The following is a 23,682-nucleotide window of genomic DNA, read 5'->3' as shown; positions in this document are numbered from 1 at the left end:
TAAAGCAACATAATTCCGTAGCGTCTTATAATCTGTCAGATGTCACCCAAGAATGGCAGCTGAGAGTTCGGTGTCACCTTTCTCTTTCATTACTTTTGGCTCATCACTTGCGTTCTGTTCAGTACTTCCACTATCCCAAATTTTCGGGGATTTCCCAAAAAATGTCGCAAAAATGCTTGGAGTTAGGGCTGTATCTTTGACCAATAGCTGATCAGTTAGCTAGTCTACTAAACCTGTCAACGTTTTCCGACTCTAACCTAGGCCTGCCTTATGCAGTCTCGATTTTGAGTTAGAAACATTCCCGAAAACAAAAGAATTCTGATTATTGTTCCAAAAAAGTTTCACTTTTATTCCAATAACATTTAGATTAATAATCTTAATCATCCTATTCTACTTGAAAGTTTCTACTTTTTGTGAAGCCCCCAACTGTTGCGGAAAAATACCGCTGTTGTTTTTTCCCCATCTCCCAAGGTTGACAAAAAGGGTCTTCCTATCCTCATATCTTGGATAGGCCAGGTCATGATTTGTGAAATGATAATAAATTAATATGAATTCTAAAAAGAAAGTAGGAAACACCATTGAAACTTGTCGTAAGTCAGACAGATGAGGAGCTACTTTTTCTGGGGAATGGGAGGGGGCAGTAAAAAAAAAATTATTTTTTATGAGAAGTGCACGATGATTTGGGAGTTCAGGAGGCAAGCCCCATCCCATCTTCATGTGATCGTCCCTTAGAAAATAGACGTTGTAGCATGCACATTTTTTGACACTTCATTCAGTTTTGTAACTGAAAAAGGCTACCTGAATAACTGGAGCTGGGTAATCTCTAAGGATTGTTGTCAAACAGTTTGTGAAAATTTGCTCTGGAGCACAAACACACAAACATAAACTAAACTCTATCTATTAATTCAATCTGTTTTCTCCTTTCTTATTTGGCTCTTTATGGGAATTATGCTACACTTTTTTTTGCAACATACATTCATGCTGCTCATCCCATCCTGCTCGAGGACGTCCTAATTATTTTTTTTATCCTAAATTGATGAAAAAATTTAGCACCTTAATTTTAAAAAGAATTTCAAAATAAATTCAATTTCAAAGAAAATCCATATTAAATATGTAATCTTATTCATCAGGAGACTTGGGTCATTTGACGTCTAAGATTAGGCTATTAAACCATTCATACTATGATTAATTTAGTTATTTATATTAATTATTTATACTAAAATTATATTTACACTAGAATTAAACTATTTAATTCGTTAGCCTTCATATCATGACAAACCCTATCTCATACTAAATGGGGCCTATAAACAATCCGTTGCTACCCTGTAAAGACCATTTGTGAATATATACTTTAATTTGATGCATCTTTGAAAGAACAGACGCGAGTTTCTTTGGAATCCCACGCGTTATACTTATGATTTATTTCTAAATCGCTTTCCCCCTTCTTTTTAGATAATCGGTTCAGTCCTGGTACACTCCGACCACGAATCTGGGGTTCATGTTTTAAGCCATATTGTCCCAATTGTTAACATCGAATGATAGTTTTCATTAGAGCACAAAAATTGAGTTTATTCTAAATTAATTTTAAGAGAGAAAAGCCTTTTCTTAAAGTAGATCAAAACAGCGCACCTGGTTGTAGATGGAAACATTGATTAAACAAGATTGAATAAATTTACACCATGTTTTAAAAAGACCAGTCATTAACCTAAAAAATATCATTGAGGTATTGCTGTAACTTAGGGTAGGGGGGGGGGGCAAGGTGTATACGGTTTGAAAGTTAAGAATTAATATTTTGGACTTTTCTTTTGGCAAATGGAGAGTTTGAATTAAAAATAAAGATTTCTTTATCATGGGATATCAAATCCCATAGGCAAGCCTTGCAATTAACCTTATTCTTTTCCAGTTTATTCTTATTGATTCCATAGTAGAATGAATAAGAATAATTCATTTCAAGTGGAATGGCAAGGGGCCATAAGTTCTCTCTTTCATAATTGACAATAAAGGTAATGTACCAGTTACAGCAGCTAAATACACGGTTTTCCACCACCTTAAAGGTAAAATTCCCTTTTATTGAAAGAGAATAAGTGTTTATCTCCCAAAACCTATAATTAACATTATTAAATTCGATTTATATAAATTTTAATTAATTTTATTCAGTAACTTCCAGAATGAATTTTTAAATCATAAGATCGACGATGATGGTTAAGGAATTAATTAACTAATTACATTAATCAATTGATGTGAATAAATTACATAAAACCAATAGATAGGAATTAATTTACACGGCGGTGCTGAACGAGAATAACACCCATTGAAATAAGGCTTTAGATTATTTGTCATAAATGCGCAAGGATTTCAACTTCAGTCCGCGAAGAACTTTGCGCATCTTGAATATTCGACGGAGATGGCAACTCTGGCTCAACAATCACACTACTTCCGTTTTGAGTTTGCACAATTGTCACTATATTATTGTCTTTCTTTACTTTATTTCTCTTGGGTAGACTAAACCTAGACTTTTCCTTAGGTCGGGCTGCCGGTTCAGACTGTGTTCTCTGGTGGGTGATAGGAACTTCGGTGTTTATTATAGTTGTTGTCTGTGCAGAGTCTGAAATGTAACTGATTTGTGATGGTTCTTGACTGTGCATTGGAAGTCCTTGATTAGTCCCTTGTGGACGCATGCTTGGTCCGGGTTGAGTAGATGCGCTGCTCCGTGATCGATAGCTGGGCGGACGACTTGCATCTGTGTCACGTGCCAAAGTCAAAGGTACCCTAAAATGATAATAATGAGTCATGTCCTCCCAAAAGATAAATAAGCAACGAAAAAAAAACTAGTAATTTCAAAGCATAGAGGAATAGCGAGGGGGGTGGAGGGGAATCGAAAATTCTTGAACTTGAATGGCAGACATGCTTTTTGGATCATATATTCACAAGTTGCTAATGGTCAGTCCTAAAAAGTTATCAACGATATTACGACATTACGATACATATCCTATATTTATATTAGGTTTGTTTTATAAGGAGCAGGTGTCCTGTTCAGGCCCGGATGGAAGCACTTTCTTGTTTGTTTTTTTTTTTTGAGTAAAACAGCAAAGTGTGGTGGGTAAGGGTCAAGAGAGAAGTTTTTTGAAGGTAGGAGGGGCGGGGGCTTTGGTACTAGGGGGATCAGAAAGCAAAAATGAGAGAAAAAAATATGCAATAAGATTCTGTAAAGATTCGCGAGTATCACCGGTCACTTTTGGCTAGGGATGAATAATCGGATGTATTTTAACGTATCGCAATAATTATCAAATGCGTGTTGGGACAACACTCTTGGAGATAATCTGGACAACGGAAGAAATTCCTAAAGACTGGACGAAAAACTCGCTCGTAACAATATTAAAAAAAACTGGTGCTTCAAAGTGCAAAAACAGGAGAGGTATCATCCTAGTATCAACACCTGGCAAGCTATTAGCGACTTACCTCCTAAGTAGGATCCAACCACCACATGACTGGAGCAGAACGTTCTCCACTGCTTCCCATGAGGAGCAGCACGGATTCCAGACAAATCGTTCCTGCACTGACTTCATATTCACTTTGAGCTTGCTCCTCGAGGAAGCAAATGAAGGCAAAATAAGCTGCGTTTGGTCTTCATAGACTCCGAGAAAGCTTTCGACCCCGTATATCACTAAACGTTTTAGAAGGGCCTCGGATATGCTCGTTCGAACCATCGAGGCTTCTTACAAAGAATCGAAGCTTTACATCGAAGCTTTTTTACATCCTCATCGTCTACTACATTCTTCGGAAGTGCAACAGCCATGGAATCCAGATAGAAAATAAAAGCCTTAGAAATGCTGACTTCGTAGGTGATATCAGTCTCCTAGAAACCAGCAAGGAAAAGCTTCAGCAATACCTCAATCAAATCAGAGACACTGTCGAACCTTTTGGCCTCAAAATTAACGCTAACAAAAGAAAAAGTATGGCCATCTCCCTCGACATACACTGGGAAAACCAGACAACTGAGAAAGTTGTGGGTTCAAGTATTTAAGCCGCACCATTCCCAGTACCAGTTCCTGCCATAGAGAAGCAAAGCTCAGAATCGGTCAGGCACATGCATCTTTCAGGAAACTGACGAAAATTTGGCGTAGCCAGCAGTGCTCTCTCCGACTCAAGCTGTGGCTATTCATCTGCAAAGTCTTTTTGGCGCTTTGCAACAGTTCTGAAATACTGGCATGTAGACCAACAAATTGGAAGGGACCTCCTCACGTTTGAGAATATTTTTAAGGTGCATTTTAAATATCTATTGGACTCAAAAAATAACGAACGCTATTGTAAGACAGAAGATATCTCATCCACTGATTACTGAAGTTATCAAATACCGGAACTGGAGATACCAAGGTCATGTGATTGGCATGCCCAAAATTCGACTGCTAAAGATCGTCATCCAGTGGCAGTCACGCGATACCAGAAGAAGAGGACGCCCCAAAGACTCCTTATGAAACAGCAACCCAACTGAACTCTCAAATCATACTGAATTGAAGGATATGTAAGGGGCCGCAGCAATGAGGGACGATTGACGACTCTTCTTGGACGCCCTAAACGTATTTATGGGAACATAAAGGTCTAAGGTTAGGTAATACCAAATAGGTAAGGTAAAACCAAATAAGCAATCATATGCACACATTAAGCACGATAAGCACATGAAATAAGAAAGTCTGGAACAATGAGTTTTATAGCAATCCGTCGCTAAATAATGGTTATGTGTATTAATAATTATTAGATTATATGTTTCTTCTGAAACGAGCGATTTTGCGACAAGCCTGCAGCTGTAACTTCCACCAAAAGGACAAGAAACTTATATCACTAGATTCCTTTGTTCGAGATAAATCAATATAAAGATTTTCAGTGTAAATCAAATTTCAAAATGTGGTTCAGTAGATGGATAGAACTGAACTTCAGCTATGGAATTGCAAAATTGCTGTCTTTTGCCAACAGCTAAAAACCGTAAGAGAGCAGAAAATCAGCATACTAAAAATTGCATAGGGGGACACTAACCTACAGGTAAAAAAAAGACAAATTGGATCACTAAATACGATTTTTTTTTTTGGGGGGGGAGGGGGTGAAGTTTTGGAGACATATCACCCTCTCTTACAGCACCAGCCTGCCCAATAGCCCTTTAATTGGCAGTCATTTAGTGTAAAACCAAGGTTTTTCTTTCTTTTTTTTGACAAGGAGCGTCTTTTTACACATAAAACCAAAGTTGCCTTATTAAATACACCGTGTCTCTGACTTTACTTTGGCTAACTTGTGTTTGTGGAGTTTACACTTACCTTAACAACGTACTGGCATTTGATCTATACGTAGGTGGTGGTGAAAGAGAACTTGCTGGATTATGGCTTTGAGATGGTCGCTCTCTATCAAGAAGAAGTAGACGCAGTCTATATTCTTGCATAGAAGCTTGATAAGAAGGTGGAGGTGGTCTATATTGGAACTCTGGATACAGCATAGCTAAAATGGAAAGAAAATAAGAAATAAAAGGAAAACAACTAAAAAGAATTCCATATGTGAGACATTCAACACCCAAGAAGAAAATGCGAATTTACAAAGCCAGATGTTATAATACAAGCAATAATTGTGTATATGTATATAATATATATGTATATGCAATAATTTACATATATATATATATATATATATATATATACCTATTTGAATTTTTTTTTTTGAAAATTGGCATACTGCCATTTTGCAGTATGAAAGTACTATTAGATAGGTTACAACATTGGGAGGATTTGTTTCCCCTCTCACAGCCGCTTTAATATTTTTCATAAATCTTCTGCTGACTAAAATAGAAATGCTGACTGCTGACTGACCGCTGAATAGAAATACGAGGAATAGATGGCATTAAAGTGGTGTAACGGAAGTTTGAACTGAACAGATTGAGTCACCAGGAGTTTTTGGACAGATGATATATGTAACCAGACGCGTGGTTGCACAAAAACAAGAGATTATTTTCTTTATGAAACCATGCCGTCCTGATAAGGGGCTTAAATCAACATTTAAATGGTAACAACAGCGGACAGAGCTTCACTCAGTGGAAAGAAAGACAATTTTTTAATCTCTTTCGTAAAACAACTTTACTCTGATTTTGTTTAATTCAGCAAACCTAACACCTTCCTGACACCGCCCTGTTCATCTATTGAAACTCTACATATAATATCTCTTAGTTTGATAATATCATCAGGCTAAGAAATTTACTTCTTCTTGAAATGAATCGAATTCGTGCTTCGATAATCACATTTTCACCTTATATTCAATTAATGAATACACCTCTTAACGTAGGCTTTAACAAATTTAATGCAAATGACTAGAGATCAAACAGTTCGTGGTAACAAACTGTAAGTAAGGAGCGACCCGGCTCAATAGCAACCGAAACTCTAAAAAACGAAATTTTGATACCAATAGACCCATCAAAAGAATCAGATTTTTATGCTGATTTAAAATGTATACGTTTCATCAAGTTTAGTCTTACCCATCAAAAGTCACATGGCTGAGAAAATTTGCCTAATTATCGAAAAAAGGGGGGAACATCCCCTGAAAGTAATTCAACCTTAATGAAAATCATGCCATCAGATTGAGCGTGTCAGAAAACCCTTCTGAAGAGGTTTCAAGCACCTATCTGCAAAATGGGAAATTTAGTATTTTTTGCCATAAGAAAGATCACGGATGCGTGTTTATTTTTTTTTTTTTATTTTTTTTTTTTTAGGGGTGATCGTAACGACCAACAGGTCCTAGTGCCCTTTTTAAGCGATAAAAAACTTCTCCCAAAATACTTTTTGAAACACCAACAAAGCTAGTACAGACAAGCTAAACCACTAAAGAGCACAACTAAACATCCTAAATCATACTTTCCATTCTGCTTGAGTATTGGTATTTTTGGAAAAAAACTTCAAACAAACTCTGGTTGAAACAATAGAATGAGAAAACAAACAAAGCATTTCCACTTTGATATTGCTATTTTTGGCAACAAAGGGTCAAACAACCCTGGTTGGAACACAAGAACAAGAAAAGAAACAAAGCAATTCTGCTTGGGTATCGCTATTTTTGGAAAAAAAGTCAAACAAGCTAGGTTGAAACAAAAGAATGAGAAAAGCAACGGGGTGGGTAAGATTGCGTGGGCACGACCATGGTTGCACTTATTAAAACAGCCCCGTAAAGGTCTTTTAAAAGATACAAGAATTAATGGAGTTGAAAATGTGGAATTTAAAGGGGGGGGGGACAGAAGTAGGGGATCCGGAACTGATGGAACCGGAGCTGGATTTGTCTTTACTTTTTGTCATTTGTCCTTTAAAATTAATTTGTTGTCACATAGCTTCTTTTGAATTATCGTGTCTGAACATTTGCAAGAGTTCAATACTTTATGTCCAAACCCACCATATCAGTCATTGGCTCAAAAGCAGGCCTACTTAGACTACTTTAGACTTCAGAAGAGTCACAGACTATTCAGCCCAATTCGGCGCCAGGAGGCTCCTGGGCCAGGTTCTGCCAAAGTGTTCTGTCGTTTATTTGCGGTCGAAGGAGTTGAAGCCATGACTTATCCCACTTGTAGCTATATTTTCTGAAACCGCCCAGGGGATCGACGTCCTTCTTCATGACTTTCTGACATGAAATGATCAACTAACCATGTTTTTATTATTGACATAATTCTTTGGTCCATGTTTAATAATTTCTTCTCCCTCAAGTAATTAATAATCCTTAATTTAAAATCTAGGGAAATGTGTTTTACATAATTTGAATTACTTCTGGAGTAAAATATCCTTTTATAACCCCCTTCTCATCCGCAATAGTTCTAGCTGTGCAGATTCTTGTGTTGTCATAGTAACGGAGTGCTTTCTCGTAAACAAAAGGGGATACTATCTGAATTTATAGCCAATTCAGAGCCATGAACCGCCCCTTTTAAGATGTGTTTTTTCAGGACATCAATATCCATTGTTATACAATGCAGTTAGAAAGTGTACTGAAAACAGATCTATTAATCGAAGGCAGGAGAAAAAATGTTTAAAGGGTAGTTCTGCACGAGGTCCAATTAAAAAATCGATATAAGTCTGGGTATTGCGCATCGAAATGAGATATTGAATAGCTAAAATTACATTGAATTATTTTAAAATGTACTTAAAGAAGGGGTATGTTAATCAAAGGCAAGTAAAAGTTTTCTCAGGCTATTTCTTTGAGGGTTCTGATGGAGAAATCGATATATAATATAGTATATCGAGCAAACAAGTTTTTTTTTCGAGCATTCATTGAGCATCTGATCTTTTCTATCGAACATTTAGGGAATGCACTGTAAAAGGTGATCTATTTATCAACAGCTGGAAAGAGTTCATCTGGTCTGTTCTTTGTGAGGCCTGGTGAAGAAAACAATATTGCTCGATGTGCGTGATATCGAGCGTCGAAGTGAGATAGCGAATGGCTAAAATTATAGCGAATTTAAGGTATTGAATCTTTTCCGTTATACGTTTAGCACTGTATCTGGAATCTATACAGGGTAACCAGTTTTACAACCCATCAATCAATGGAAAGAAGAACGGATATATTATTAGGGTTATACATGTGTCCATCACGGGGGGGGGGGATTATCAGGATAACGACTATTGTGTGAAAAAGAGCAGAAAATGGATGTAATTTAAATAAAACAGTGGAACAAAAAAATAAAATGACTAAACTTTAAATAATAAAAATTCAAATATTTCGACTTCACGTCAGGGAGCCTTTATCAACGGGAAAAGAGAAAAAGAAAATTTAAATCATCTAAAGAAAATGACAAAAACAACACACAAGAGAAAAAAAAGAATAACAAACCAATAAATAGAACTGATATCTTAATAACTTCCAAAATACTGCAAAACTGTAAATATCTGAATAATTACAGAAAAGATAAACGAATGTCTCTAGTACACCAGGGTTACTTTTGTCTTATAATCACCACAATCAAGATCTTGTATCACGAACATGAGACAATAAATGGTTTTCATGGTCTTTATACCAGACAATATTATCTTCGGTTCGGTGGGAAACTACATTATAGCTATATTTTCATAAAATATACAGTTGCTATTTGGTTAGGTTAGTTTAGGCTCCGTATTTAATTTAATGTGGTCTGGGTGGCCGTCCTTCCATAATTCTTTGTTGTAATTTTCACAATTTTGTTGATAAAGTATTATATTTTCATCATATTTTGTTTTATTTTATTAGCATTAACCAAACTTCACTTCTCGACAGATCTTGAGTATGGTGGCTATAAGACGCAAATACCCACCAGATATTTCTCGTCTATAAATTCAGATTGTCAAATGAAATCGAGCGAAAATAAATTACTATTTTTATTTAAAAGAATTTACGAAACAAACAGGTCACCACCCCTGATTAAATTTACAGGTTAAAAGCATTTGAACTATGTAGGCAATCTAAGTGTTTATATCGCAACAGGTCAAAAATTACCATTTTTATTTTATATTAATTTTGTATACAGCCTAGGGATCTTCAGGGGTGGGAGCGAACTGTCACAAACGTGACTTTAACTATAAAGAAAAGCATAAAAATTAGCAATTTTAAATCCCTTTCTTTGTTCTAGGAACAAATAAACGACTAATAATATACATTTAAATATTAATATACATTCTGCGGAAACGACCCAAGTTATTCTTCATGCGGTTTGAAAATATGTTTGAAAAAAGATCTTTTTATCAAAGGCAGGTGAAAAGTGTTGTCAGGCTATTCCTGAGCGAGGCCCGATGAAAAAAGTATCATATTAGGCTGAGTATTGAGTATCGAAGTTATCAAATAGCTTAAATGAGTTTTTCATTATTAAATTTAAAACCTTGACAAGATTGTAGAAAATGATAAAGAAATAATGAAATTATTGTTTATAATCAGTCTATAGTGGGAATTTCTATTGTAGCTTTTTGTATAAATTAAATAAAAAAGACAAGTTTTTTTAATTGAAAGTAAGGAACGACATTAAAACTTAAAACTAACAGAAATTATTATGTATATGACGAGAGGATTCGCCCCCTCGTCAATACCTCGCTCTTTACGCTAAAGTTAAATTTTTTTCCAATTCTTTAAGAATGACCCCTGAATCACAAAGGCCGTTTAATTAGAATAAATAGCTCTTTTGAAAGTACTAAAAATACTTAAACGTTTTATAAATAATGTTGGGAAATTCGGCATCCCCATCATTGAAAATTCTCTTCCCCCCAAAAACTTCCTCCATGGAAAGATCCTCCGGCGTAACCACCTCCCCCGACCCCCTCCACAAGGAGAAATCCCCCTGAAAGCGGATGTCTACTGCCCAATGAAACAGCACAACAAAACATCCTAAATCTTACGTTTCAAACGAAAACTTCGAAAATACACCTGGAAACACCAACAACGCTAACACAGACAAGCGAAACCACGAAACAGCAAAACTAAACATTTTTTTCCAAAATTCCCTTTGAAACAGAAACAAAGCTAACATAGACAAGCTAAAGTACGAAACAACAGAACAAAGCATCCTAAATCATACGTTTCAAAAGAAAACTTCCAAAATACACTTGGAAACACCAACAAAGCTATCACAGACAAGACAAACCACGAAACAGGACGACTAAACATCTTGAATCATACTATTTAAAGGAAAAACTTACAAAATAGACCTGGAAAAAGCAACAAAGCTAACACAGACAGGATAAACCATGAAAGAGCAAAACAAAACACCCTAAATCATATGTTTCAAATGAAAGACTTTTAAAATACACTTGGAAGCACAAAAAACGCTAAAACAGACAAGCTGAACCATGAAAAAGCTAAACAAAACGTCCTAAATAATACGTTTAAAAGGAAAAACTTCCAAAGCACATTTGGAAACATCAACAAAGCAAACGCAGACAAGCTAGATCATAAAACAGCACAAGTAGACATACTAAGTCATACGCTTCAAACACAAACTACCCAAATACACTTGGAAACGCTAACAAAGCTAACACGGACAAGCTAAACCACGAAAGAGCAGAACCTAACAAATTCTTCCGAAGTAATCTTTGAAACATCAACAAAGCTAACACAGACAATCTATCGGTAGATAGATAGAGCACGACTAAACATCCTAAACATACGTTTCAAACGAAAAATTCCAAAAATACACTTTGAAACCTCAACAACGATAGCACAGACAAGCTAAACCACTATACCGCATAACTAAACACCCTAAATCTGACGTTTCAAAAGAAAAACTTCAAAAAAAACACAGACAAGCAAAACCAGGAAACAACACAACTAAACATCCTAAATCTAACTTTTCAAACGAGATACTTCCAAATTAAACTTGGAAACACTAACAACGCTAAAACAGATAAGCTACACTCTGGAACAGCGAAACTAAACATCCTAAATCATATGTTTCAAACGAAAAACTTCCAAAACACACTTACCACTAAAGGGAACACTGACAGCATAAAGCACAAAACAGTAGAACTAAAGAACTTCTTCCAAAATACTCTTTGAAACACCAACAAAGCTAACAAAGAGAAGCTAAATCACGAAAGAGCACAGCTAGACATCCTAAATTAATTTTTATTCTGTTTGTGTATTTGTATTTCTTAGAAAAAAAGTCAAACAACTCTGGTTGAAACAATAGAATGAGAAAAGAAACAGAGCAACTCCACCTTTATATTGCTATTTATTTTTAAAAGATCAAACAACCCTGGTTGAAACATGAGAGAGAAAAGAAATAAAGCCATTCTGCTTTGGTATTGCTATTTTTTTTTGCAAAAAGGTCAAATAAGGCTAGCTTGAATAAAAAAAAATGAGAAAAGAAACGGGACGGGGAAGATTGGAGGGGGGCAGAAGTGGGGTGTCCAGTACTGATGGAACCAGAGCCAGATTTGGAACTGGGATCAGAGCGGGCATAATGGGAACTGGAACCGGTTTAACCGAGGTGGAAGCCAGCAGAATCGGAACTTGAACCCGGGTCTGTGGAACCGCGGGCATTTTCCTTTAAGTTTTAACGGTCGATTCTAGTGTATACGGTTATTTTTCTAGGAAAAAGTCTGAATATGGTAAAGGTGTGACAATGCTCGCCAAAGGGTGCCACGAGCCAGCCATTGAGAGTTACAGGCTGGGAATTGCCATAGAGTATTACGATTTAATAATGAAATCCTATGTCCCCACTATTCAAATAAAAAAAAATAAAATAAATTAAAGATTGGCTTATCATAGAGAAATAATTTAGACTTTATGGACAAAATTATAGGAAAAATGTGTTTATTAATAGCAACTTTTTTCTGCTACGCGGATATCCGCTTAAAACTGATTTCTTTGAGACTACAAATAAAAGGGTTAGGCGGTTCATGACATTAACAGTAGTCCTTAAGAAGTTGTAAAACATTTCATAACTACCACAACACTTTCATTTAATCCCTAAAGAATTTCAGTACCCCTAAGTCGAAGCAAAACTATTTTACTTTTGAAACATTTTTACGTTCTTTTTAGTCTTTTGTAAATATCGTATGACGGAAAACTGGACCTTTTAATAACGATTAACGATTCATGATTACTATTTAACGTAACGATTCACGCTGTCAAACCATATCAACCATATATATATATATATATATATATATATATATATATATATATATATATATATATATATATATATATATATATATATATATATATATATATATATATATATATATATATATATATATATAGCAAACATCAGATTACTGTGTTTTTGGCAGGTAATCATAGGAAGCGCAATCGCGATGCCTAAGTAAAGAACAATGTTGGCACAATGTTATTATTATACAAATAAACTTACTTACTTACTTACTTATTTATTTATATATTTTTTTTTTCTTTAGACCAGGCCACTTCGTATCGAGGGAGTTGTCGTAGAAACTTCGAAAATGGCTCATTCGATTGGGAATTGGAGTGGCCTGTGTCCTTTTTAATAATCGAAAGTGATTGGAAGGCCACTAACAACACTTCCACGCCCACCATTTCCCCAAACACATCTAATCCAAATTTTGAGATAGTCGTTTTGTTCAGCGTAGTTGATTTACAGATAGAAATTATGTTTTTGAGGAGGACACTCCCCCACAGCCCTCAGGACAAGGGTTGTAATTTATGCCCTGGGGGCATATCAGGTTTTTATAGAAAGCGTTGTAGAAACTTCAAAGGGGGCTCATTTGATTGGAAATTGAAATGGCTAGAACAAAATTTTTGAAGTTTCTACAACATCACTATCTATTAAAACCTTATATGCCCCCAGAGCACAACTTACAATCCTTGCCCCGAGGGCTCTGAGGGAGGTTATCATCCTCAAAGACCTAATTTCTAAAAGTTTTAACTACGTTGAACAAAATGGTTATCTAAAATTTTGATTTGATGTGTTTGGGGAAAAGGGGGTGTGAGAAGGGGGTTAGTTGCCCTCAAATCACTTTCGACTATTAAAAAAGGCACTAGCCCTTTGAATTTCCAATCGAATGAGCCCTTTGAAATGACCAGAACATAATTTGCACTTTACTGGAAAAAAATACAAATGAATGTGCATTGTCAGTTTAATATACATTTACTGATATTTAGTAATCTAAATGTTAGTATCATTTGATTCATTAAAGTTATAAAAGTAAAAAATTTATATTTTTTCAGTAAAGTGCAAATTATGTTCTGGCCTTGGGAAGGCATAGGGGTTTTGAACCCTACTCATGTTAATTTCTGCTCGTTTTGAGTTTGACTCGGTTATTTATTGTAATTTCTATTCGTTTTGGGTTTCATTTATTTATCGATGCTGATTTGTGGTACTTTCACACTTCGTAGACTATTTGATTTTATTTTTGCTCATTTTTGGTTTAATAGAGCTCTTTACTTTTCTTTGAAAAACTTATTTTGTGGAAAAGTTTATTTAAAACAGAGTTACTCTGTACAAAACAAAGTTACTTGTTTATGATGAATGCCATACCAGTAAATGGAAATTGAAGATCGGATTTTCGAATAATTCATCCTTAGATATGACCCTCCCCGAAAACAGAATTAAATAAAAGCCTGGCTAGAACAAATTTGGAGGTAACCTGATAATCAGATTATATTCGGCAAAAAATCAAGGATTAAACTAATACAACCAATAAAGGGTGTGAATTTAAGAATGTAGGTAACGAATCTGAGTTTGACTGAAAATGTCTCACCCTTTGAAGACCCGCAACTGCTTAGTTTCCATCCCCTTGTTTTGAATATTTCTAGGAGACAAATTTATCTCCATGTCAGTACTATTGCTGACTAAGATCTTAAAAGTACTACAACTCATTTGATTGACGTGTCTTGACAAAAGCCCCACCTCAACGAGACAACAGTATTTGAAACATTTGACAGAATTTAAGACGAGGCCTAAACTTAAAGACTAGCATAGCCTACTTGAAATTTATAAATATTTTCAAGCGGTGATGCCACATTTTTGTCAGTGTTGCCAAGTTGAACTGAGAAATTAAAGAAGCAAAACTAATTAGCTAAATTTGACAACATTTTTAGTCCATAAAAAATGGAGACATAAACAATCAGTTGATACCAGAAGAAAACAACATTTTCAAAGGATAGCAGTGTTTTGATAAGCCGTTTGACGCTATAGCCTATGCTTTTAGCATATTTTTGGTGATTTTCGCCAGTTTCTTTTTTTCCTAATTTCCGTTTCCGCTACAACTAAAAATTGCATAATTGCATGGAGAACTTCTTGATTAAAAATTGAATTCCCGAGTGTTTCCAATTTTTAAAGACACATATGACTGTTTAAGTCTCGAAGGGACATTGACGAGGCATATGATTCAGAAATCATAGTCTCCAAAACCCGTACTCGGAACCAGAGGTCAGGCCACTTCCACTCATCTCAAATACTTTCAGATTCAACAACCGCTATACGCAACATCAGTCAGCCAGTTCAATCAGACTCCAGTAGATTTTTGTTCTTCGATAGAACAGACCGTTTCACGAGCCAGATGGACCGATATTTCATGCAAAATATGGCACTGTTTGAAGCTTTATCAGCCTTCTTCCCTTCAAGTTCTGATTTTCTACAATTTTCAAAAGGTGGTGAAAGGGTAATGCGCCATTATCAAGTGATTTTCGATGTTGATGACTATGTCCTGGAATCCCAGATTTCTCTTGCAAAGTTGTATCTTTCAAAACGTGACACTTTTAGAATGGATGTAATCCAAGCTATCGAAATTTTATTTGACTCCAAATTGCACTCTGCATCGAAGGGACTCCGCACATTCAGAAATCACGCAGGACGAGTGGCACGAGCCAGGTGTGGCGAAAGTGAGCCAAGGGTAGCGTAATCATTCCACGTGTGACAGAATATTATGGGAAACACGTGGTGCCCCAGCTTTACACCAGGCGGTGAAAAGTGGACGACCCATCGCTTTATATATCAGACTTTACTTTCACTGGGCTCGGTAATTAAAAAAAAAATACAAGTTTGAATATATAAATGAGGAGCTGGTGTCATTTTCAAAAGCTGAGGTATATGGAAGGGGGTTTATGGCCTGAAAACGGTGTATTCTTAAACTGAGTTCTTGTAAAGGGTTTTCTGTCAAATATCAAGATCCACCATAAACTTCAGACCCCCTCCCTTCAATGTCTCTATGAAATTTGATAAATTTGGGGTTAAAATTAGTTGAGTTTATGTTCTCAACCTCCCTCTCCACCAATCAATCTTGTAATACCATTTAAAGCCCTATCTGCAAGCAAATTCGTCCTAAGAGCAGGCTACCACTGAGTTATGTAGATTATTTCACTGAAATACGGCCGAAATAGTTTTTAGAGTTTGACAAAACAAAAAGCCGAAACAGCAAGGGCGGTAATTATTAGCCAGTGAAGGAGAAAAATTGAAGTTAAGAACATAATTCGGATACCCACCGAACCGTCTTTAGGGCTAGAAAAAATATAATAAAACTTTCGAAGTACTCAAAAAAAGCTCCCTCATAATAAAACAAATCATGTTTTTTTAGGGGGCTTGTATTTTATTTTTTTGAGCACTTCAAGTTTGTCAATGTAATTAAGGAACCTATGTTTACCCTCTCCTCCCAAAATTACAATTGTACCATATTTTCTTCAACCTTCTCCCAGATACTGGTGGCCTCAGTCGTAATCAGGGTAGAATCCCCATATTACCCTCCCCTGTCAACGACGTGATGGGACACTAAATCTTAAACAAGTCATCCAGTACCACATTGATATGTTCTTGTTTTTATCAGGACAAACTGGATTTTGTCTAATTTATCTAATTTGATTTCTAAGACACTCAAATCAAAGTCACACACCATAAAATTGTGGCTGACACTAATTAGATTTTTTTAGTTCTGTTTGGTTTCACTAAACTTGGATGAAATTTTGGAATTTCTTGTCTATTTATAATTAAAATGGCTCCTTTTCGAAGAAAACGCATTGGATCCTAACATTCTTTAGATTATTACGGAATTTTGACAAGACTTCCTAATGAGAGTTTTCTGAAATTAGAGAGATCTTTGTTCCTTCATCTACAGACAAAGTAATACATTGACGAAAATCCAACGACAAAGAAACAGCGGGTTTACATGTAAAAAACGTAGCGATTTGAAACCTCTTTTCACTGGCTTAATATTTTATGCAAAAGAACCAATGAGGCTTTGCGGTATTTTTACTTGCTCATTCTACATAGCATGATTGGATAAAAACGGTAGCTTCATTCGACCTTAACCTAACCATTTTTTCTTACTACAGTAGAACATGATTTTAAAATTGGAAACTTAGGGCAGTAATTTCTCTTTTTCTTTGTGAGCCCGCTTTCATGTTTAATTAAAAATATAATCGTAATTAGACCTCGGCACCACGCCGATGAGGGAAGACCAGCGGCAGCGGGGCCAAAAAGAGCAGCGGCAGTACACCGCCAACATCTTACGGCGCACCGCTCGATCGATCAATGTTGACTGCAAACATTAATGTTTTCATCAGCCTTTCTTAGATCACAGCTTAAATTCACAAATCTACTTTCTCTACTCATTGACTCTCCTAGGATACTCCACGTAGTAGCTACTGGTAGCAACCAAACTGTCATATTCATAGTTAAAGTCTCTTGCCTCCCTTCACACCCCCTTTTGTATTTTTTTTTTTTTTAAAGCAGCCCTATAATGTTCTATGAGATCCGTCTCTGCTTTAAATCACTATGACTTTAAATCACTATCTGCTTTAAAGAGCACTAGAACTTATTTCCAACAAAATCAACCCCCTCCACAGTTTTTCAACATACGAAGAGGACGAAGGTGGATAAAAAAATGTATTTGACCAAGAATCCAAACAATAAAAAGATACCGATGCACAAGAAATAAATAAAGCCTACGAATAATCGCAACTGGAAATATATTCTGAAATTTCCACAACACTATTAGCAACACATTAAAAAAAATAATTAATTTTTTGGCGTCCCTGCTTTCAATAAAAAAAACTCAAGATAATATCATTTAAATATAATACTTCCCTAACCCCCCCCCCCCTGGATACCACCTTGATAGTATACCGTCTCTGCTTTAAATTAAAAAATAATTAACTTTTTGGCATCCCTGATTTGAAAAATAAATAAATTTGAGATATTATCATTTAAATATAATACCTCCCTACCCCCCCCCCCCTCGGGATACTACCTTGATAGAATACCGTCTCTACTTTGAAATAAAAAAGAAATTTATGGCATCCATGCTTTCAATAAAAAGAAATTAAGGTACTAACACTTAAATATAATAACTCCATATGCCCTCCCCCAACTGGATAACATCTTGATGGGATACGGTCTCTGCTTTAAATTTAAAAAAAAAAAACAATTAACTTAGATCACTATATGGTCACTAGGTCGCTATATGGTTCAAACAAACATGCAAAATAACGTTAAACAGCTTAGTGTTAATTTGAAAAAAAAAAAAAAATAAGGGTATGAGTAAAGGGCTACAATGACAACAACAAAAATGCGAAATTATTCAGATACACCTCAAATTATTGGAAAATTGAGTCATAGATTTGCCGTGGCATTCAATAAGATCCAAAGAATCTATATAAAAGGGAGCATACACAAAAGCTAAATTAGGCCAGTAGCCTATGAGAAATTGCAAAATACCCAAGATAGTGAACAAGTCCCAATCGAGGGCCCTGGCTCTATCAAAATATTTCAATGGTTTCCTAGGGAATTTGATATCGTTTTCTTCCGTCTCTACTTTAAATGAAAAAAATAATTATCTTTTTGGCATTCCTGCTTTAAAAAAAATAAGAGGTATTATCATTTAAAAATGATAGCCCCCTATCCTCCCCTATAGCCAATAATTTACAATTTTTTATGAATCATATTTTTGGGGTAACTTCCGTTTCAATCCTTAATTACCCAAGCTTGCACATAGCTTAGTCTATAGCTAAATTTTGTCTCAATAGAAGGCTGTTTTTTTGGGAGGGGGGGGGGGGTAAAAAAATTTCAGAAAGAAGATTGTATTTTCTTTAATCTATAAGGCGTTCAACAGTTGTGTATTTAACATTAAGAAAATCTTATCTAAGAACATCAAAAGAAAAACAAATTCTGCAGACTTGCGTTTCAGATGTAAAACAAATCTGTCGACTATCAGTTTCAAAATCCAGCTAAAGTTGTATAGTAGTAAATGCGCTCTATTTAACTGAAAAATAAAACTCTTTACTTTAAATAATATAAGAAATAGCAATTGGGAAACTGCATTCGCAATTACTTAATCTCATTTCATAAAGACGATATTTTTTTGTCAACATATGAAGAACTATTTATATTGCAATTGCATCTGTTTGGTTAAAATTAACGAACAAGAGAGTAGTGAAGAATTATGGTATGTAAAGTAATATTTGGCAGGGAAAGTCACTGGTGATAAATCGCTAGGCACCGTAGATTGGGTGATTTTTGAGGATTCAGGGAACCAAATTTTTTTTCGGGATGACGCATAGATTTTCGGGGAAATACCCCAAAATTTGGGATAGTTGCAAGCCCTGCTTGATTTCTAATCAGGAAAATCAAAATAATAAACCACACGAGAAAGAAAAGCTCCGACTTTGCGGTTGACGCAATAAAGAATTGCCGCAAAATTAATTCAAAATCCTGCGGCGCGCCGGCGGCGTAGCGACACTTTGGCGGCGGTCAATCGAGCCTCTGGTTAGCGGTGTTCGGTCGATCCAAAGGCACGGCGCCGGGGTCTAATCGTAATACAGATAATCAAACTTCACTTCCATGACTTTTCAAAATTTTAAATATTCTTTTTTCTCCAAAATTCAGATCCAGTAAACAAGGAATAGCCTCTATAATTACATACAAACCAATGCCACTTTAGGCCATCCTGGCCATAGAAGAACCAATGAGGCTTTGCGGTATTTTTTCTTTCTCAAGATTTGCCACTCACGGATACCCGAGACGCTGCATTAACCACTTCAAATAAAAGACGTTATGTTACAAAAAAGACGTTAAAAGAAAAACACAACTGTGCTTTTTATTTTAATTTTATAACATAAAATTAGTAGCACCAGTGAAACCATAGACACTTGTGATAATCATCCTTTAGCATGTACGGGGAGGGGGGGGTCTAAGGGCATGTCTCCACAGAGGCAGATCCAGGATTTTTTAGGGGGGGGCAAAATAGGTTGATGAAAAAAATTTAGGGGGGGGGGATAGGTTGATCCGATAAACTTGCGTTGTCAGGAAGTTTAAATAACGCAAAGTTGAGTCAATTAAGTAAATTACACTACTTCAGACTACACTAAGGGGGAGCGTCCCCCTCCCCCCCCCCCCCCGGAACCGCCACTGTGTCTCCATTGCCAAATTTGGTAGTTTTTTGGTTCTCTTAATTTATATATATATATATTTTCATATTATTTCCTATTTTTTAGTTTTTTTAAATTTTGCCCCTCCACCCTCCTTACCCCCCTTAAGATAAATTATTGCAAATACGTGAGAGTGATAAACATGGTTTATCACTCTGACAATACATACATAAAATAGTGGTAGTTTTTTTTTCAAATTTGTAGACAAAGTACTTTTTCTAATGTGAAATAATATGCATTAATTCAAGAAAAATCTAAAATTTGTACAAGAAACATTAAAAAAAAATATGCTGAAAAAAAAAGCTTTAAAGCATTGTAAAACAGAAGTTGTTCAATACTCAAGAAATTACAGTTTGGATGAAGACATATTTGTCCTAGCAAGGCACTGAATTAAACCCCCTAACTGTTAGAGCCATATTCAGAATCTGGACATAGTTACAAGAAAGAGAAAAACTTAAAAGCGTTTCAAAGTTCGACTAATGTTATCAACCTGAAATATATAAAGGGATGGCTTGCACGGAAAATGTGAATAAGCAGCAATGCTTCAACTAGGAAGCCTTCCTCAGCAACTGCAAATGAAAATTGAGTTTTTCTCTAAAACTAGAGAAATCTTCTGAGTATTAATGTTCAAATACATGAACGTCAACACAAAATATGAATTGTTCAAATAGTGTGAAGGTTAATTTTCTGAAGATATTTTGGAAAACTCAATTTTATTTTGGAGAAATTCAGGGAAAACCGGAGCAATTAGGGAGCAGTGGAAGCATAGCTAGACAGATGTGGAGGGTAAAAATCTGCAAGCAACCTCCTTCCCCCTTTCCCAAACTTCAAAAAAAAGCCTTTCAACCAAAATTTTTTTTAACGAATTCTTAAAGTGTTTGTGGTATTTGCGTGTTTTATGCGTTTTGTTCGCAATACTCGGCCCTGGAAACATTGGTCATTTCGAACTAAATTCTTGCACTTTCGCTAATTTGCTGGAGACAAGCCTAGTAAAAAAAGAAATCAAATTTTTTTTGAGGAAATTCCAGCAAACCCAAAGAAATTAGGGACAGTAGAAGCATAGCTACGTAGGTGAAGAAGGTTGAAACCTTCAGACAAATACCCCCCCCCCTCTCTGAAAAAAAAAACTTTAAATTTAAGAGACTTTTTTTAGTTAGTTAAACTGTCCATGTTACTTGCATGTACTGTACGTTTTGTTCAAATCCCACCTCCTTCAGAAACATTGGACTCTTGGAAATAAATTCTTGCGCTTTCGCTAATTTTTGGAGGATATTCCAGAAATCTAATTTTTTTTTAGGAAATTAAAGTAAACTCAGAGAAATTAGGGAACAGTGGAAGTATACATAAGCAGGTGAGGAGGGTTAAAATCTTCAGCCAAATACCTATCCTCCAAAAAAGACATACTTAAATTTACGAAATGTTTCCAATAATGTGTTAATGGTATTTGCGCAAGATTGTGCATTTTGTTCACCCCACCCCACCAAGAAACATAGGAAATTCAAATTAAATTCTTGTGCTTTTTTCTGAGCCTAAACGACCTTTTCCAGTCTTTTTCAATTTAAGCTCAATTGAGAACGAGCTGGTGAGTTAAGTAATTATACAAATTTAGTATTATATAAATATAACATATTATATAACAAGCCGTATTCGCAATACTCAATTTTTAGAAGGGGCCGGGGTGACGCAAAAAATAATATCAAAGGATGACTATTACTAGTCTTAGCAAGGTAAGTAGTAATCTTAGGAACTCGTACACAAATTCGTTCAAATTAAGAAACATATTTTTTTTTATTAATTTACTTATTTTAATATAAAATATTAAGGTCAAATTTAAGTAGTTCTTCATTTTCTTTGTTCAATTAATTTTCTTTAGGCGTAAGCTTGATTAGGGATATCTCTGAAATTCCAACATACTGGGACAATTATTATCTTGAAGAATAGATGGCATTGCGCTTAATTTGATCGCTTCAGTTTTAAACTGAAATATATAGGTTATAAAATAAAACTATCTTTTTGTGATATATAACCATATTTACTGATGTTAGGGAATTTAGGCTGTAATATCGCCGACTTTGCAATAGCCAGTATTCAGAATTTAGAACATTTTTTCAGTAATTTCGACTGATTCAAACTTAGCTTTGTACTTTTTTTTCTATGACTCCTTCTTTTATCCACTTCAACCTGTGGCGAAATTCAACAAAAAACTTTAGCAAAAGAGATTACCAATCCTTTCTAGCAGTTATCAAGCGGTTCTTATAGGTTAAGCTCTACCGGGTACATCTTCGTAATCTAGACCTACCTGCGTAAGGGTGATGAGGTCGACCATGACTAGGAGGCATTCTTGCCAGAAAACGGCTTCGTGTCACTTCTGGTGCCGTTGGGTCTGCAGATGCCACAATTCCAGGCTCGGACCTCGACCTCAGGCCTAACATTGCTCGACATGAAGGTGCATCGTGCGAGGTCAGCCGCCATGCAATACCGCTGACGGTAATCAGGACTATTCCTACCCCTGCAAAAGGTATCACGGGATTATTTAATAATGAATAGCCATATAATTCAACACAGTGAGCGACTTAACCCTTGCAACTGAGGAGACTTAACCCAGGCAACTGAGGATTGGTGCAGGTGTTTTTTTTCAGAAGAGTTGAGATTTAAAAAATATCTTAAAATATCCCTTATATATTTTTCAGCCCATGTTTATTGTAGGAACTACCCTGTAACCCCGTTCAGGCCCATTTCGCATCCGTTACCCACCACTCCACAAAAATGGCAAGATTTGTCATTTTTTAAATGATGTTTTTTGAATGATTCCTGTTTTATTCTTTGACAAACTTTGCCGCCTCCCCCTAAAAACAAAATGACAACTTAGAATCCTGCCTTCAATCTATGTGGTCTAACAACAACCATAAGAGAGATTCATGCGTTTTTTCGTAGGCAATCAGTGAATCCGGTTGCAATAAAAAATATTACTAAAAAAAAGCCGAAACTGGCAAAAATAGGAGTATCTGTCTCGTTGCGGCGCAAACACGTATTTCTAACATGGACAGTTTGTGCGCTAAGAGAATGAAACTTTCGTATGGAGACTAACTATTGCATCCCAACAAGATCAATTGTGATCCAGCAACTCCTTCTGATAGATATTCTAACAACAAATATCTAGGACCCCCCCCCCCCAAACCTTACCTATCATCCAGCCCAGGTTGGATCGCGTTATACCCAAATATTCACCATGTGCTTAAGTGTTTCAATGTCGCTCTCGCAGCATAAGTATATATGAAGAGTAGCGAAAAGTTCTACACTCTCCATTAAAGATTTTTGACACACATCAGGCCTCTCTTTATGACTCTGCCGTCACGCACGCGCAATGAAAAATGTTTAGCGACTGAATGCCAGTAGCAACTGAAACTATTGCTGTGACGCAAAGGGGTTTTCCCTTTGCTAGCGCCTTAATCTGTATCACTTCTGAAGAAAATTTTCCCTAAAGTTCATATTACTTATACTCCGAGAGCGAGACTCAGGTATTATAGGATAGGATGGAGATCCTTCAGGGCCATTGCTGCGCAGAGAGCGTTGAGTCGACGTTTAAGTTGTTGGGTCTTTTCCACAGGGACAAGTGGCGAGCTTGTTGCCCAGCCTCACTGCGGCAGGAATCGAACCCTGGGCCCGGTATTTCCAAGCAAAGCATCAATACACTGGGCTAAAACACAGTTAACTCAGGTATTATGTGCAAAATAAATTCAGAAAACGATCAAAACTGAAAATGTCACGAAAAAGCCAAAAGTATCAGAGTTTTGGATGTCAAGCTCCACCATCCCA

The 23,682-nt window shown here is 35.9% G+C and overlaps 1 protein-coding gene across 5 annotated transcripts in view; it reads right to left on the bottom strand.

Moving 5' to 3' along the window:
* Window positions 1-983: 983 nt before the first annotated feature.
* LOC148954762 (uncharacterized) overlaps window positions 984-23,682 on the bottom strand; it is a 145,474-nt gene continuing 122,775 nt past the window's right edge. For all 5 annotated transcript variants that reach the window (XM_089086733.1, XM_089086729.1, XM_089086730.1 and 2 more), the window contains exons 4-6: window positions 22,166-22,375; window positions 5,307-5,484; window positions 984-2,769 (exon numbers count right to left, since the gene is read on the bottom strand). In XM_089086733.1, coding sequence (XP_088942859.1) covers window positions 2,337-2,769; window positions 5,307-5,484; window positions 22,166-22,375 — 821 coding nt within the window. In that variant the 3' untranslated portion in view covers window positions 984-2,336. The remainder of the gene's footprint in view (window positions 2,770-5,306; window positions 5,485-22,165; window positions 22,376-23,682) is intronic.

The sequence above is a fragment of the Artemia sp. Qi Xiang Cuo genome, chromosome 3 (genome assembly GCF_049724085.1).
Source record: "Artemia sp. Qi Xiang Cuo chromosome 3, ASM4972408v1, whole genome shotgun sequence".
In the NCBI taxonomy this organism is placed as follows: domain Eukaryota; kingdom Metazoa; phylum Arthropoda; class Branchiopoda; order Anostraca; family Artemiidae; genus Artemia; species Artemia sp. Qi Xiang Cuo.
The sequence above is the reverse complement of the archived record's forward strand: the minus strand, read 5'-3'. Positions and strand labels throughout refer to the sequence as shown.